The sequence below is a fragment of the Cavia porcellus genome, unplaced genomic scaffold (assembly GCF_034190915.1).
Source record: "Cavia porcellus strain 051 isolate PalLab524CR breed Dunkin Hartley unplaced genomic scaffold, mCavPor4.1 scaffold_32, whole genome shotgun sequence".
Taxonomy (NCBI): domain Eukaryota; kingdom Metazoa; phylum Chordata; class Mammalia; order Rodentia; family Caviidae; genus Cavia; species Cavia porcellus.
Window position 1 is genome coordinate 40,736,627 of NW_026947515.1, and position 12,987 is coordinate 40,749,613.

At 41.9% G+C, this 12,987-nt stretch overlaps 1 protein-coding gene across 2 annotated transcripts in view; it reads left to right on the forward strand.

Annotated features, from left to right (window-relative positions):
- The window catches only part of Dnah9 (dynein axonemal heavy chain 9), a 365,933-nt gene that overhangs the window by 62,205 nt on the left and 290,741 nt on the right, over positions 1 to 12,987 (forward strand). For both annotated transcript variants that reach the window (XM_063242417.1, XM_063242418.1), the window contains exons 15-17: positions 2,323 to 2,458; positions 6,130 to 6,326; positions 6,422 to 6,846. In XM_063242417.1, coding sequence (XP_063098487.1) covers positions 2,323 to 2,458; positions 6,130 to 6,326; positions 6,422 to 6,846 — 758 coding nt within the window. The remainder of the gene's footprint in view (positions 1 to 2,322; positions 2,459 to 6,129; positions 6,327 to 6,421; positions 6,847 to 12,987) is intronic.

The following is a 12,987-nucleotide window of genomic DNA, read 5'->3' on the forward strand; positions in this document are numbered from 1 at the left end:
AAGCCTCCAGTGTTTCTCATGAGAAGCTAGCCATAGCTGCATGTGTGTCTCTTTGTATACAATGCATTGCCTTCTCTTGGGTTGCTTTTAATAGACATTTAGTCTTTGACATTTTTTCCAGAATAGCTATGAAATGCCTGGGTAAGTTTCCATTGCATTCATCTTACCTGTAGTTTGTAAGCTTTGGGGTCTATTGGGTTGTTTTGTTTTTTGTCAGATTTGAGGAGGATTTCTTTTTCTTGTTTGTTTGTTTTTTCAAATATGGTGTTCTTGCCTGCTAATTCCAAAATCTGTTATTTTCTGATTTTTTCATGAGACAGAAGCTTGTTAATCTGTCACAGAAAATAAGTCTAGCAGATACGTCCTGTAGTGTTGGTGTGATAGCTCTGAAATCACAGACCTAACTAGGTGTTCATATGAATTTATTTCCATTGATAGTTTTGTCTCTGGACTAAAGTTCCATTTTTCTCTTTCTCTGATATCTAGCAATTTTTAATTATGTGCTAGGATGTTGGATGCCACCAGAGACTCTGTATAGTTTCCTGTAAAGAGTCTGGGGTTTTGTTTTGTTAGGCAGTGAACTTCCTAGCTCTTTCTGAGACCCACTTGTAAGACCTCTAGGGGAAGGTCTAAAAGGGACTTATCAGGGGATTGCGCAGCTTTCCTGCTAAAGTTAGGTTTCTGGCCTGAGTTCCTGGTTATCTGCAAGGCCTTTCATTCCTGACAAAACTTTTAACATCTCCTAGAATTTTGTGATCTACCTAACTTCATTTGACTTAGTACCCTGTTCTCATCCAGCTCATCCAGTCTTTCCCTAAACATATACAGCTAATATTCAGGAAAAGACTGAAGAGGACCCAACCCCCGTTCCTGTCTTCTCCATCATGAGAGATGCTGTAATTAAACTCCATTTTCCATGCTTTGGGAAGTGCATTCATATAGCAAGCCACCTGATTTTAAAATTCACCTTGACTATTTCCCTTCTTTCAAGAATCACATGCTTGTACATCTTTATTATACAATTATCCAAATCAACTATTTCTTGTAATAGATCTAGTACTCTAGTTGCTTGTGCAGAAGGGTAAGCACAATCTCATTCTTTCATCTTGTATAAAACCATGAGAACTGTTTCTTCACAGTGATTATTCTTTAGATCACTGTAGATTTAAACTAGTAAACAAAGATAAAAGACAGAGACAGCTATATCGATAGTGTGACCACTGAAAGGAAAGAGAGCAGTCATAAAAACTAAGATATTTAATGCAAAAACAAATAGACATATACATCTTTCTAGTCAAGAGCAACTCCTCACCATTACTGTATGATTTTAATGACGGTGGAGTTTAAGTCATTAAGAAAACCTTAAATCTACGTAGAAAGTAACAGTGTTAGTAATGCATCTTGAGAATCATACAGCCTAAAAGCAGCATCATGAGATTGTTCAAATCCAGGAAGATTTATAGCGTAATGTTTCCTAAAGGGATAGACACGAGTTATCTAGGAAAGTTATTTCTATAAACTAGTTACTGCCTTTTCTGAGGCTATCAGATAATTGGAGTGCGGCTGTGAAGAATCTGAGTCATGAAAGTGAAAAGTAAATCGGATGTTCTTCCTTGTTATTGCTGAACGTCTGGGCTCCTCCTTGAAGTCCAAACCTCGTTACTATGGTAATGCTAACTATCCCCCAGGTCAGGAGCTGTAGGGTGTGAAGAAGAAAGAGAAGAGAGAATAAAAAAGGGAGGCAGAGAGGGAGAGAGGATGAGACAGAGAGGAAAGAGAGATGGAGGAAAGAGAGATTTGATTATTTGTGTTTATCTAAATCACTCAATATGAGAAATACTTAGTTGCTGTCAAATGATCATCATCAAACACTTCGGTTCATTTCTAAGGATGATTTAGGTAATGCTTTATTCCTCTGAACCTTAAATTTATCAGGAACCCTGGATCATAGCACCCCTTGTTCTTATTCTGCCTTTCTATGGCTACCCTGCCATCTGCTGTAATGTGGCTTCCTCTACAGACTATCAGTCAGCATTTGCAAAGTACAAATACATTAAATACACCAGAATTCCTTCAGATGAGGTAGCATGGCCCAATCCTCTTACAGGGACAGAATGGGACACCATATTTCCATCAGGAACTAATTTTATATTCCTTTTAGTCTGTGATAATACCCAACAGACAGATGCAATAGATCCATAGTAGTATATTCTTCCTATGAGTGTTTTTCTCTATGTCTTTCTGTCATTCCTATTAATAACATTGACACCCATTCTTCCATTCTATTCAACATGATTAATGTGGGTTCTTCTTTTTTTGTAGGAAAACATGTGTCTGTTTTCAGCAGACCCAACCTCCAGCATCTGGCAGAATTATATTGACTATATTGATGACATGGTGCAGAATGGATTCTTTCTCTCCATTCAGTGCTCACTCAGATACCTCTTGGAAAACACCGGTACTTAGTTGATTATGAGTGTGGATTATTACTGGGAAGATAACATCTGTGGCATCTGTTGTACTGAAGAGAAATGCAATTGAGAGTGCTGTGATTGTTCCCAAAAAGCTGGAGACAGTTTGTGAACGATACACAGAAAACCAGCAAAAGCATTCAGTTTCTGAATTTAAAGAGAAAAGATTTCTGACTCTTTGAAACTCAAGTGGACAGATCAGGCTCTAAGAGAGTGAAGCCTGTAGTAAAAGCCAAAATGTAAAAGTCAATTAAACCGAAGGCAAGACCCAGGAGAGGAGTGGCAGCGGGAGCAGGAGGGTACAGTCAGTGATGAGGGCTCCTCCACACTGGACTCTGCAGCCATGAGGGTCACGCTGGGCCCACAGGCTGCATGTGCTTTTTCGCTGTACCCTTTGGGTAACAAGACAAGTTGTGGAGGTCAGGTTCAATGGAAGGTACAGATTCTCTGTGTGAAAGAAAGGCATACAGGAAGCAGAAAGTAACTTGCAGAAGGAAAGGGAATATTTAGAAGGTGTTGAGCATTCTTTGAAGGTACTCAGAATAAGTAAGGACTTTGAATTTATGGTGGGTAAGCTGGAATAAGATGTTCAGAATCAAAGATCCAGCAAGGGCTCACCTTGGCTGTTAAGTGACGAGGTGATAGAAAGGAAAAGAGTTGAGAACTAAGCATTGGATTAGTCTTCACGTTCTGGAATATCCTGAGTTGTCTAACAATGATCATATTGAGAGATGAGGGACGGTGAAGAGTTGGAGGTGAGAATTTTGAATCCAGAAATGAAAGTGAGCTGATCATTTAAGATGTCAACTCAAAGAGAGAAATCAAATATGGAGTCAGTATAAGACATGTTCAGATATCTAGATCATAAAAGAAAGCACTGTAGAGATCTAGGCTAAGAATACAGAAAGGAAAATGACCCAAGCTGTGTGTTCCCCAGTGGGTATTTCTGGGGCTTCTGGGAGAGATACTGAGGTATCAGGATGGTGTCTGCCCACAGAATTCAAGGCTTCTTCAAATCAAGAAAGTCTGGCAGCAGGATCCAGGGGACCCAACATAATCACAAGGGAAAAATCATCTTCTAGGATCTGCTATTCATAAGCTGAAGGGCATGAAGCACAGGCCTCAACACTGGAGAGCTGAGCATTGGCCCCAACAAGGGTAGTGCCCACTTCAGGGAACTGGCCTTTGATGTCAGAGGTGCAGGGGGCCACATCACTCAGCCCTCTCCTGAATGTGGGAAGCCAGGAGCCACAGACGGGTGCGGGCATTGCATAGAGATAGTATCTACACATAGTGATGGACCCCTGCCCAGTGGTTCTCTGCCTCTCCTGACTTGAGCTGTATGATGTGGCTCTTGTCCTCCAGTGGGAAGGGCAGAGTGGGCACAACAGAATGGGGAGAACAAATGGGAGTCTTTCTCCAAGATCATCAGTGATCTTCCCTCCATGAAAATACTAGGACAGGAGGATATCTTTTCTTCACAATAGAGACCTTCCAAATTCTTGTAGTGAGCAGGAGCTGGGCTTAGGAGTTGCTGGACTGAGGGACTATAAAAATTAAAGACGCTAGTTACCTGGTTGGGATGGGCAGTGAAGAGCCTACAAAGAGCAGATTTTTCATTTGGAGACCATTCTGTCATTTTTATTTCTTGGGTTTGGTAAGGCGCATATGGTTCCAGTGGCTTGAGTTGGTCTCCCTATTGTCCCTCAGAGTCTGACTCCTGCTTGAATAGCCCGTTAAATGTAACTCTTTCCATCAAGAAATGCTCTTTCTTCTCTTCCCCGTGATGTGATTTACTTGCACCAAGATTATGGGACCAAGAGAGTCCTGCATGATTACACTGGCACTATCTCCAGTGTGAGGCTGGATTCTCAAGTCAGAACGTCAGACAAGCATCTCATACAATCCAAAGGCTCTTAATAATTTATTAAAGTAACTAACCTATTAGTAACGTATAAACATACGGTATTTATAGTCATACACATTGCATCATAAGCACATATATACATTGAACATCCTTAATTTGAAAAGTTGAATTTCAAAATACCCTGAAACCCTACATTTTAAACTTCAAAAGTTTTGTGATTCAGAGCATTTTAGATTTTTCCATTCTGAGTTATTGATGCTCAGTCAATAAAGTCTATGCAATTATTACAAACTCCAAAAAAATCCAAAATCTGAAATATTTTTGTTTCTAATCATTTCAGATAAAGAATGATCAAATGGTATATAGTACTTAATATTATAGTTGGTTTTTAAAAAGCTATTTGATATTTGTATAATTTCTTATTGACAAACTTTTATTCCCTGAGATAAAATACACATTTTATGGGGTAAGAAGCCTTATAGTACAAATTCATTGTGGATTCCTACAATTTTAAAGGCAAGACCCTGGACATAAAGGTCTTTGAAGATCCCACATTTTTAGTTAGGGTGAATGACTAAAGTGTAGTTGAAAAAAAAAACTTCATCAATAATACAGCTTGAAAGACAGCTCCTCCCCCTAAGTAGGCTAGAAAATGCTGTTCCTCCAAGTCTCTAAGGCTTTGTCCTTTTCTGTGTTGAGGCAGGTCATGACCCTATTCAAGCTCTTGTCTTGGGAGAGGGGTTACATGTGTAGAAAGCCTCTTCTTCCTCAGGGGTCCTGACCCAAAAATGGCACCATTGCCAGTTCCCATGTTCCACTGGTGAGAAATCACATTGCCATCTCTAACAGCATGGGAGACTGAGAAATTCGGACACATGCTCAGGTAAAGCCCTATTTCTAGGGCCAGGCATACAGTTCAGGGCACAACACCTATCTGGCAAGTACAAGGTCCTGAATTCAATTCCTGGTACAAAAAACAAACAAACAAAACACCTACCCTATTTTTAGAAATGAAGGGAACAGTGGGTTTCAATGAGGTCTCCCTCTGTTCACAATGTCCAATCCATAAAAGGCTCTTGAATATTTCTACAATCAAGGATACATGAACTTAATGGTTATTGGTACAAATTTAAGCATTAATCTTCTACCTGGAACATTGCATTCCACGCTGTATTTTGATTTAAATTTAGCAAGGCAAGTTAGTCTAGCAAGTAATCAGGAATTTGTGAATTATTTATACTGTTTTTAAAATTTTTATTACCACGGGACTATGGAATTAAAACAAGTTCTGTATTTTCAGAAAGGAAGCAAAAAAGGCAGGGTCATAATCCCTCTTTGTTTCTCAAACTAATACTATCATTGGCAAGCTTCCCACAACAGTTTAGTGATCACCGGTAGACTAGCGTGACCCAGGAAGAAATGGTCTGCTTCTAAAAAACTAGCTCTGAAAAATCAGCCTCTTCTCAAGAAGAGGAAGCTCTGTCCCCAGGAGGCATTTGAGAGTGTGGAAGGGGATTGGTTTGCTTCTGCTGGATTTTGGGAATTTTGCCAGGAGATCAAGGACAGTCAATGCGTTGCAAAGCCCGATAGCCTGGTGCAAAACTGGCTTATCCAAAATATCAGCAGCTCCACAGTGAGAAACTCTGCAAGGCTCTCCCTCGCACCTTCCCTAACAACATTTCCATCTCCGGTTTTTCTATACTCCGGAGAAACACCCGTGGTTATTTCAGATCAGGCTTCTGCTTTTCCCATTTCTCCTGTTCATTGTTCTTCTGCTGATGTGTTTTGCAGAATGCAAGGTGGGGCTCACTCCTGTGTTTGAAGCACAGCTCAGCCTTGCCATCCCAGAATTAGTTTTCCATCCTTCTCTGGAGTCTGGAGTCAAAGGAGGCTTCTACGACATCGTCGAGAATCTCATCGCAAGTGTTTTTGGGATATCATCTCTGGTACCACGCCTCTCCTCGCAGAATGGCTCTCCTCACTACCAGGTACTGGACCTGCAATGCTCTGCCTTCCAGCCCCGTCTGGAGCATCCCACCAAGCCCTGGTGTAACCTCCCCCTGGCACCTTCCCTCTTCTCCAGGTCGCACTGGAGGGCATGGCCGACTTGGCAACCATGCGGGACTCACTCCTGCAGAGGGTCCAGAGCATGATGACCCTCTGCTGTGGCTATCGGAACACACTCAGCCAGTTTTCCTACCTCTATGTGGAGGACCGGAAGGAGGTTCTGGGCCAGTTTCTGCTGTATGGCCACATCCTCACAGCTGAGGAGATCGAAGCTCATGTGGAAGATGGCATCCCAGAGACCCCACCCCTCCTACATCAGTTCAAAGCCCAAATTGACTCCTATGAGAAGCTCTATGGAGAGGTGGGCAGACTAGAGCCCACCAAGGTGTTTGACGGCTGGATGAAAATCGACGTGCGGCCCTTTAAGGCATCTCTGATGAACATAATTAAAAAGTGGAGCCTCATGTTCAAACAGCATCTCGTTGACTATGTCACGAACAGGTAAAGGTCGTCCTAGCTTCCTTCCAGCACCCAAGGCTGCCCGTAAGACCATGTTTGTAATCATCTTCATATCTCCCCAATGGGCTTACTGCCTAAATTAAAAATTAAAACAGCTGGTTGGAAGTCCCACTCCAGGGTAACTTCAATCCTGCCCTTTCTTTTGTTCACTAAAGTCTCTGTTTTATTTTCCACTTGGTGCCCAGGGGGTGAAAGACACCCAGTAAGTGGTCAATAATGTTCAAGATAATAATCAGATCCAGCCTTCCTTTGTGACTCTCACTGTGAAATTTCTTTATGCCTTTTAAGCAGAGGGGGACTTCATGGGCCACTTAGATTTATTTTTATCACTTACTCCTTGCTTCAGAGGGTCCAGCTGAGCCCTGGTGGGGTCCATAAAAGCCCCAACTCCTAGGTGCCTGTCTGTGCCCTTCCAGACTAAGTTTGAAGTTGCCTTCCCCACAGTGAGCCTGGACCATCCAGTCAGTCCTGAGCTTTCTAACGCATAGCATCATCCCCTAAATGAACAGTTCAGTCAGTCAGCAGTCCCTTGGCCTCTCTACCTCATCCTTGTCTCCAAAGGTCTTTGCAGTCAGAATCTAGATGCACACCCCACTCATAATTCTCAGGTAGAACAGCCATAGCTCTTTCTGTTCAGAGACTACTTAACGTGCCAGGAAAACAAGTTGACCCCTCTCCTTACTTTGGTGCTGATGCTGGTTGTTCTGTGATCTGGAACCATGAGCCGAAAGGAAATAACAAAATTCAGAATTTGTCTGTCTTCAACTCCAACAGTCTTTGCAAGGGTGATGCCCACCACTTTAGAAAACCACAAGAAAGTCCTGCAGAAATTTTTTGATGAGATCTTCCTGGGTGTTCTTTAAGGAGCGACAGCCAGTCCTCTGGATGCATAAAAGCTTTGGCTCACTGGGGAGCCCAGAGACAAGATGAGGACGTTTTGGTGGGCAGTAGGACAGTGACAGATGCACCCAGATGAAGCTCTGTTGCGGAGGACAGGTGCTTTGGGCCCCTGTTGGTAGGCCTGGCAGTCTAGAACTTGAGGAAGGTTTTTAAATTTAGACTTTGCTATTATTTTGAAATGACGAAACCAGCAGTCCAGGAGATACTGGGCTCTGGGTTTGTTGGTTTGCAAATGAAAAGGATACTTTCAGGTCAGGCATCACACGGGGTTGGGCGACCCTGCAAGGAGCAGTCCCTTCAGGATCTGCAAGATCCCAGATGTGAGAAGATCAAAGTGTCACTTGTGTGTTGCTACAGAATCTAAGACAGAGCTTCAGAGGATCTAACAGTTATTCTAACAGACCCAATAGGAGAAACACAGTACAGCAGTCATCTGTGAAGCCAGACAGTGAAAATGGTTTCATCTAAGAAGGTGTCCAGATTTAACATGAAGTCATTTATCCTATTAACCTTGCTGCAGTTCAGAATGTTTTGTTGTGTTCTTGAGTATTAGTTAAAAATAGAAATAGTACATAATACAGAAACAATTTCTTCCTTCATATACCGGGCCAAGAGGTGTCACCCAGAGGTGGGGAAAACGTCCTTGCCCTTCAGGGCTGCTTCTAAGTTATTCACCACCATGCTCCCTCCAAATCCCCAGCTCCTCATGCAGTGACTTCTGTCACTCAGCCCTGCTGAGGTCCCCAGACAAGCTCACCATCTTTCTTCCTCATCACTGAAGATCTTGTCCTCTGGCTCAAGTTCTTCCATTCCTGTGCTTCTGCCTGACAATCAATCACCCTTGGTGGCCGAGCACCCCCACGGAAGCTCCAAGGCAGCTTATCTGCTGATCCCTTCACTCCAGTGTGCCTTTCTTCTGCTGGTGACTGCTGTCTGGCCACGCTCTGGGCTCCTGGGAGGGAAGGGGAGGGGAGGAAGTAATTGCTCTCCCTTCAAACGCTCAGGGGTAAGCGTTCCATTCTCTGCCCACACCTGGTATCTTTCCACCTCACTTGCCTGACAGCCCCACTGCGCAGAATTCTTCAGACCCATCAGGATTTCCAATCTGTCGATGCTACCACCTTCTCAGAATCTCTTGTACTAGACCCCATTTCCTCCTGTTGCCACCTTGCAGAAACCCTGACTCTGTTTAAAAGTCAGTGCTCTGCATCTTTACCTGAGGAATTCAGCTTTGCTGAAGCAAAGCAAACCGCTCTCCCAGCCAGTCCCACGTGAAATGTATGAGCCTGTATTTTTGAGTAGGCTCTGTGTGTTTTTGTAGTTGGTTCCCAGGGCTCCCACACTGCCAATTTTTGGCCTTCCTCAAGCTCCAACCATCTTCTCTGCCTTCATTACCTTGTTTCTTCTTTCACTGAAAAACTAGAAGGACTCATGAGAAAACAAACTCACCCCTTCACTAACAAGTCTACCAAGCTGCCTGCATTGTTCCTCCAGCTACCTCCCCTGGCAGTGTATAAGCTGTCCCTGCCTTTGTAAATCCAGCCTTCTTTACCTACTCAAGGACCTATTTTGTTTCTGTGCTTTGGCTATGGGTTAACTGGATCCCCCAAAAGTTCAAGTGGCACAAGTTTGGTCCCTAGTGGTTGTGAGGAAGTAGAAAAATCTTTAAGGCATGGGACCAGTAGAAAGTACGAGGTCTCTTCCAAGGGTTGATGCTGGTCTCATGGAGGCAATTAGTTCTCACCAGAGCAGGTTGTTACAAGGCAAACTGCACTACGTGCTGGATTCCTGGTGGATATGACTGGTTGCTATCCTATTTTGCCATGCTGCTTTCTGTGATACAGTGAGTTACCCTTTCCGGAATGCCGGTAATATCATAAGCCAAAGAAACCTCTTCATTGAGCTGGGCATGGTAGCTCACACCTATAATCCCAGCACTCGGTAGGCTGAGGTGGGAGGGTTGTTGGGAGTTCGAGACCAGCCTGGGCTACAAAGTGAGCTCAAGGCCAGGCTAAACTGCATAGCGAGACCTTGTCTCAAAAAAGACCAAAAAAAAAAAAAAAAAAACCTTCTTCATTTTATAAAGTACCCAGCCCCAGGTATTTTGCTACAGGAACAGAAATTGGACAAACAACATGCCTTCACTATTCCCTGTCTCTAACAGTATCAATTTGTCCCTTTTCACCTTCTCAACAGCATGTGAACATGTTGTCATACAAAGCATTAGGGTCCCACTGATCCTTCCAATTACATCATTTTTAAACATAGTTTACAGGTTCAATTCTGCAATTTGAACCAAAGTACACAAAGTCATTGCTACAAAATTTTTGTCATATCCAGACCAGGAAATTCAAGGAGATACCACACATCTGTTTCAGGCTAAGAGAGACCAAAGAGACTGAGCAACAGCACATCTTACAATTCTGAGCTACATGGTGCCCCTGAGAAGCAGATGTGGTTGGGCCATTTTGTATACGTTGCTCTTCACAGCAAAAACTCAACAGCTGTTTCTGTACTTAAGTTATTTACCTCCCATTTCCTTTCCACAGAAGTTCTACTAAAATTTAGTACAATTTAAAGAAAAATAATAAAACAAAAACTTGCATAAGAACATTTACTAAATTTTAAAATTTTTGCTGGGCATGGTGGTGCACCTGTAATCCCAGCTCTTAGGAAGCTGAGGCAGGAGGATTGCTGTGAGTCTGAGGCCAGCCTGGACTCTGTCTCAGTAAAAGAAAAAGACAATGAAAAAAGAAACAATGTAAACATTTTAAAATTATTTATTTAATTAATTAATTAAAATTCTTTGCTCTTCTGTGATAAAAATCCTTCTCCTCTCTGCCCTAGATGTAAATAATCACCTTCCAGTTTTGTTCATGGCTTTGTGTGTGTATGACTGTGTACACACACACACACACACACACACACACACACACACACACACACGTATAGAGATTTGTACTGTAACTTTAAGAAAATGAAACAATGTATTTTAATTTGTTTCTTTCACTTAGCATCATATTTGCAGTTTGGGAGGTTGAAAGTGTAGCAGTACCTCATTCATGTTTTACTGCTATAGAGTATTCCATTACCTGAATATAAAGTGATCAGTCCATTTATCAGTCAACGTACATTCTGACAGTTTCTGGTGGTTTTTCTGATATCAACAAAGTTGTGACCCGTGATCTTATGGACGCATCCTAATGCAGGTGGTCAAGCATTCCTTTAGGGTGTCTGTCTGAGAGCAGAGCTGCGGAGTGAAAGAGCACAGTATAACAGCAAACCCTCCTCAGAGCACAGTCAGCCATGTAGGAGAATCCTGCCTCTCCACATCTCAGAGATTGACAGCGGGCCTCTCTACCGGGGCTTTGGCAGTAGCTCATTCGAGCACATACTATGTATTCTTCTGATTACGAGTAAGAGGGCTCATCTTTTCATGTTTTGGGTGACTTTTCTTTCCTGTGTCTATTCATATGTATTGCTTACTTTCCAACTGGACTTTATTCTTCCCCTCAAGAAAACTATGAGCTACTTTAGTTCATATCTAATCTTTTGATAGTTGAATGTGTCATAAAATAGCCTGCCACTTGTGTTCTGTCTCCTAACTCCAGTTACGGTATTCACAGATGGACCTCTGTACACACAGGATGAGCATCTGTAGATTCAGCCAGCAATCATCAGCTCTAAAATAGTATCTTTTATGTTTTTTTAACTTTTTATTTTAAAGAGAATAAAAGCAAAACAGAACAAAGCAAATCAGACCAGAGCAACACAAGCAACACAGCACTTCACAACAAGACACTAGGACATCAACAGTGGCTACCATAATGTCTCTGGTTTTCTTCGAAATAGTTGAGCATACCTTCACACACAATAATATCAAACATAACAAAATAGTATAAAACCATTCAAAAGAATGAAAGCATTACAGGACTTCAAATCCAGATAACAGGAAATGAACAATGGCTACTATAATATCTCATTTTCCTCAAAAAAATTGTCCATACCATCACACCCAGTAAAATCAAATAAAACACAACAGGATAGAACCAATCAAAACAAAAAAACAAAAGCATGATAGGACCTCAAAACAAGATGATAGGAAGTCAGCAATGGCTGCCACAATGTCTCATTTTCTTCAAAATAGCTGTTCTTACTGTCACACGTAATAAAATAAAACAAAAACAGAATAAAATCAATTAAACAAATGAAAGCATTATAAAACCTCAAAACAAGATAATCGGAAACCAACCACGATTACCATAATACGTCCCATTACGTCCAAAATAGCTGCCCCTACCATCTGACAGCATAGAATCTAACAAGACAGAACAAAGCCAAACCTAACAAAATTATGAAAACAAAGAGTTCAATACAAGACAATAAGAAATTAACAGCAGTGACCACCTTTCCCTCCCAGGTGTTTCCTCCCCATCACTCCTACAATAACTATTTTGCTTTTGGATCTCACTAACTCCTTCTGTATCTTAAGCTGGGGTTCATGTGTATGAGTTCCAACTGTTTCGCCCGTGAACATGATCTACATCCATTTACCTGCAGGACTCTTGAGATTATTCTACTTTACAGCTTCCCACTGCAGATACCGTATCTTTCTTATCCATTCTGCAGTTGATGGGCAAGGTACTCTCCTTTTTTTCTGGTCTCCTGTCACACAGAACAATTGTTTTCTCTGCTTTGATTTTCAGTCTATGAATTTCCTTTCCAGTTAGACGTGTTTCTTGTATACAGTATATTGATGGATCTTGTTTCTTGATCCACTCTCCCTGTGTTTCTTTTTATTGCTGACCTGAGGCCATCTACATTAATGATTACAACCAGCATACATTGGTTCTGTCCTGCTGTCCTGCTGTTGATCCTCCACTTTTGCCCTTCATTCAATTGCCTATCTTGTTTGGGGATCCCCCTCTGCTGCTGCTCCTTGGACCATGGTCATCTTTATCTCTCTCTAGAATATCCTTTAGCACTCTCTGTAGGGTTGGTTTCACAGTCATGAATTCCTTCAGTTGTTCTTTATATGGAAATATCTTATTTTTCCATCAATTTTGAAAGATAGTTTTGCAGGGTAGATCAATCTAGGTTGGAAGTTGTTTTCTTGCAGGGTTTGAAACACTTCACTCCAAACTCTTCTTGACTTGGTGGTTTGTGTTGAGAAGTCTGCTGTGATTCTGATTGGTTTTCCTTTATAGGTGATCTGTCTCTTTT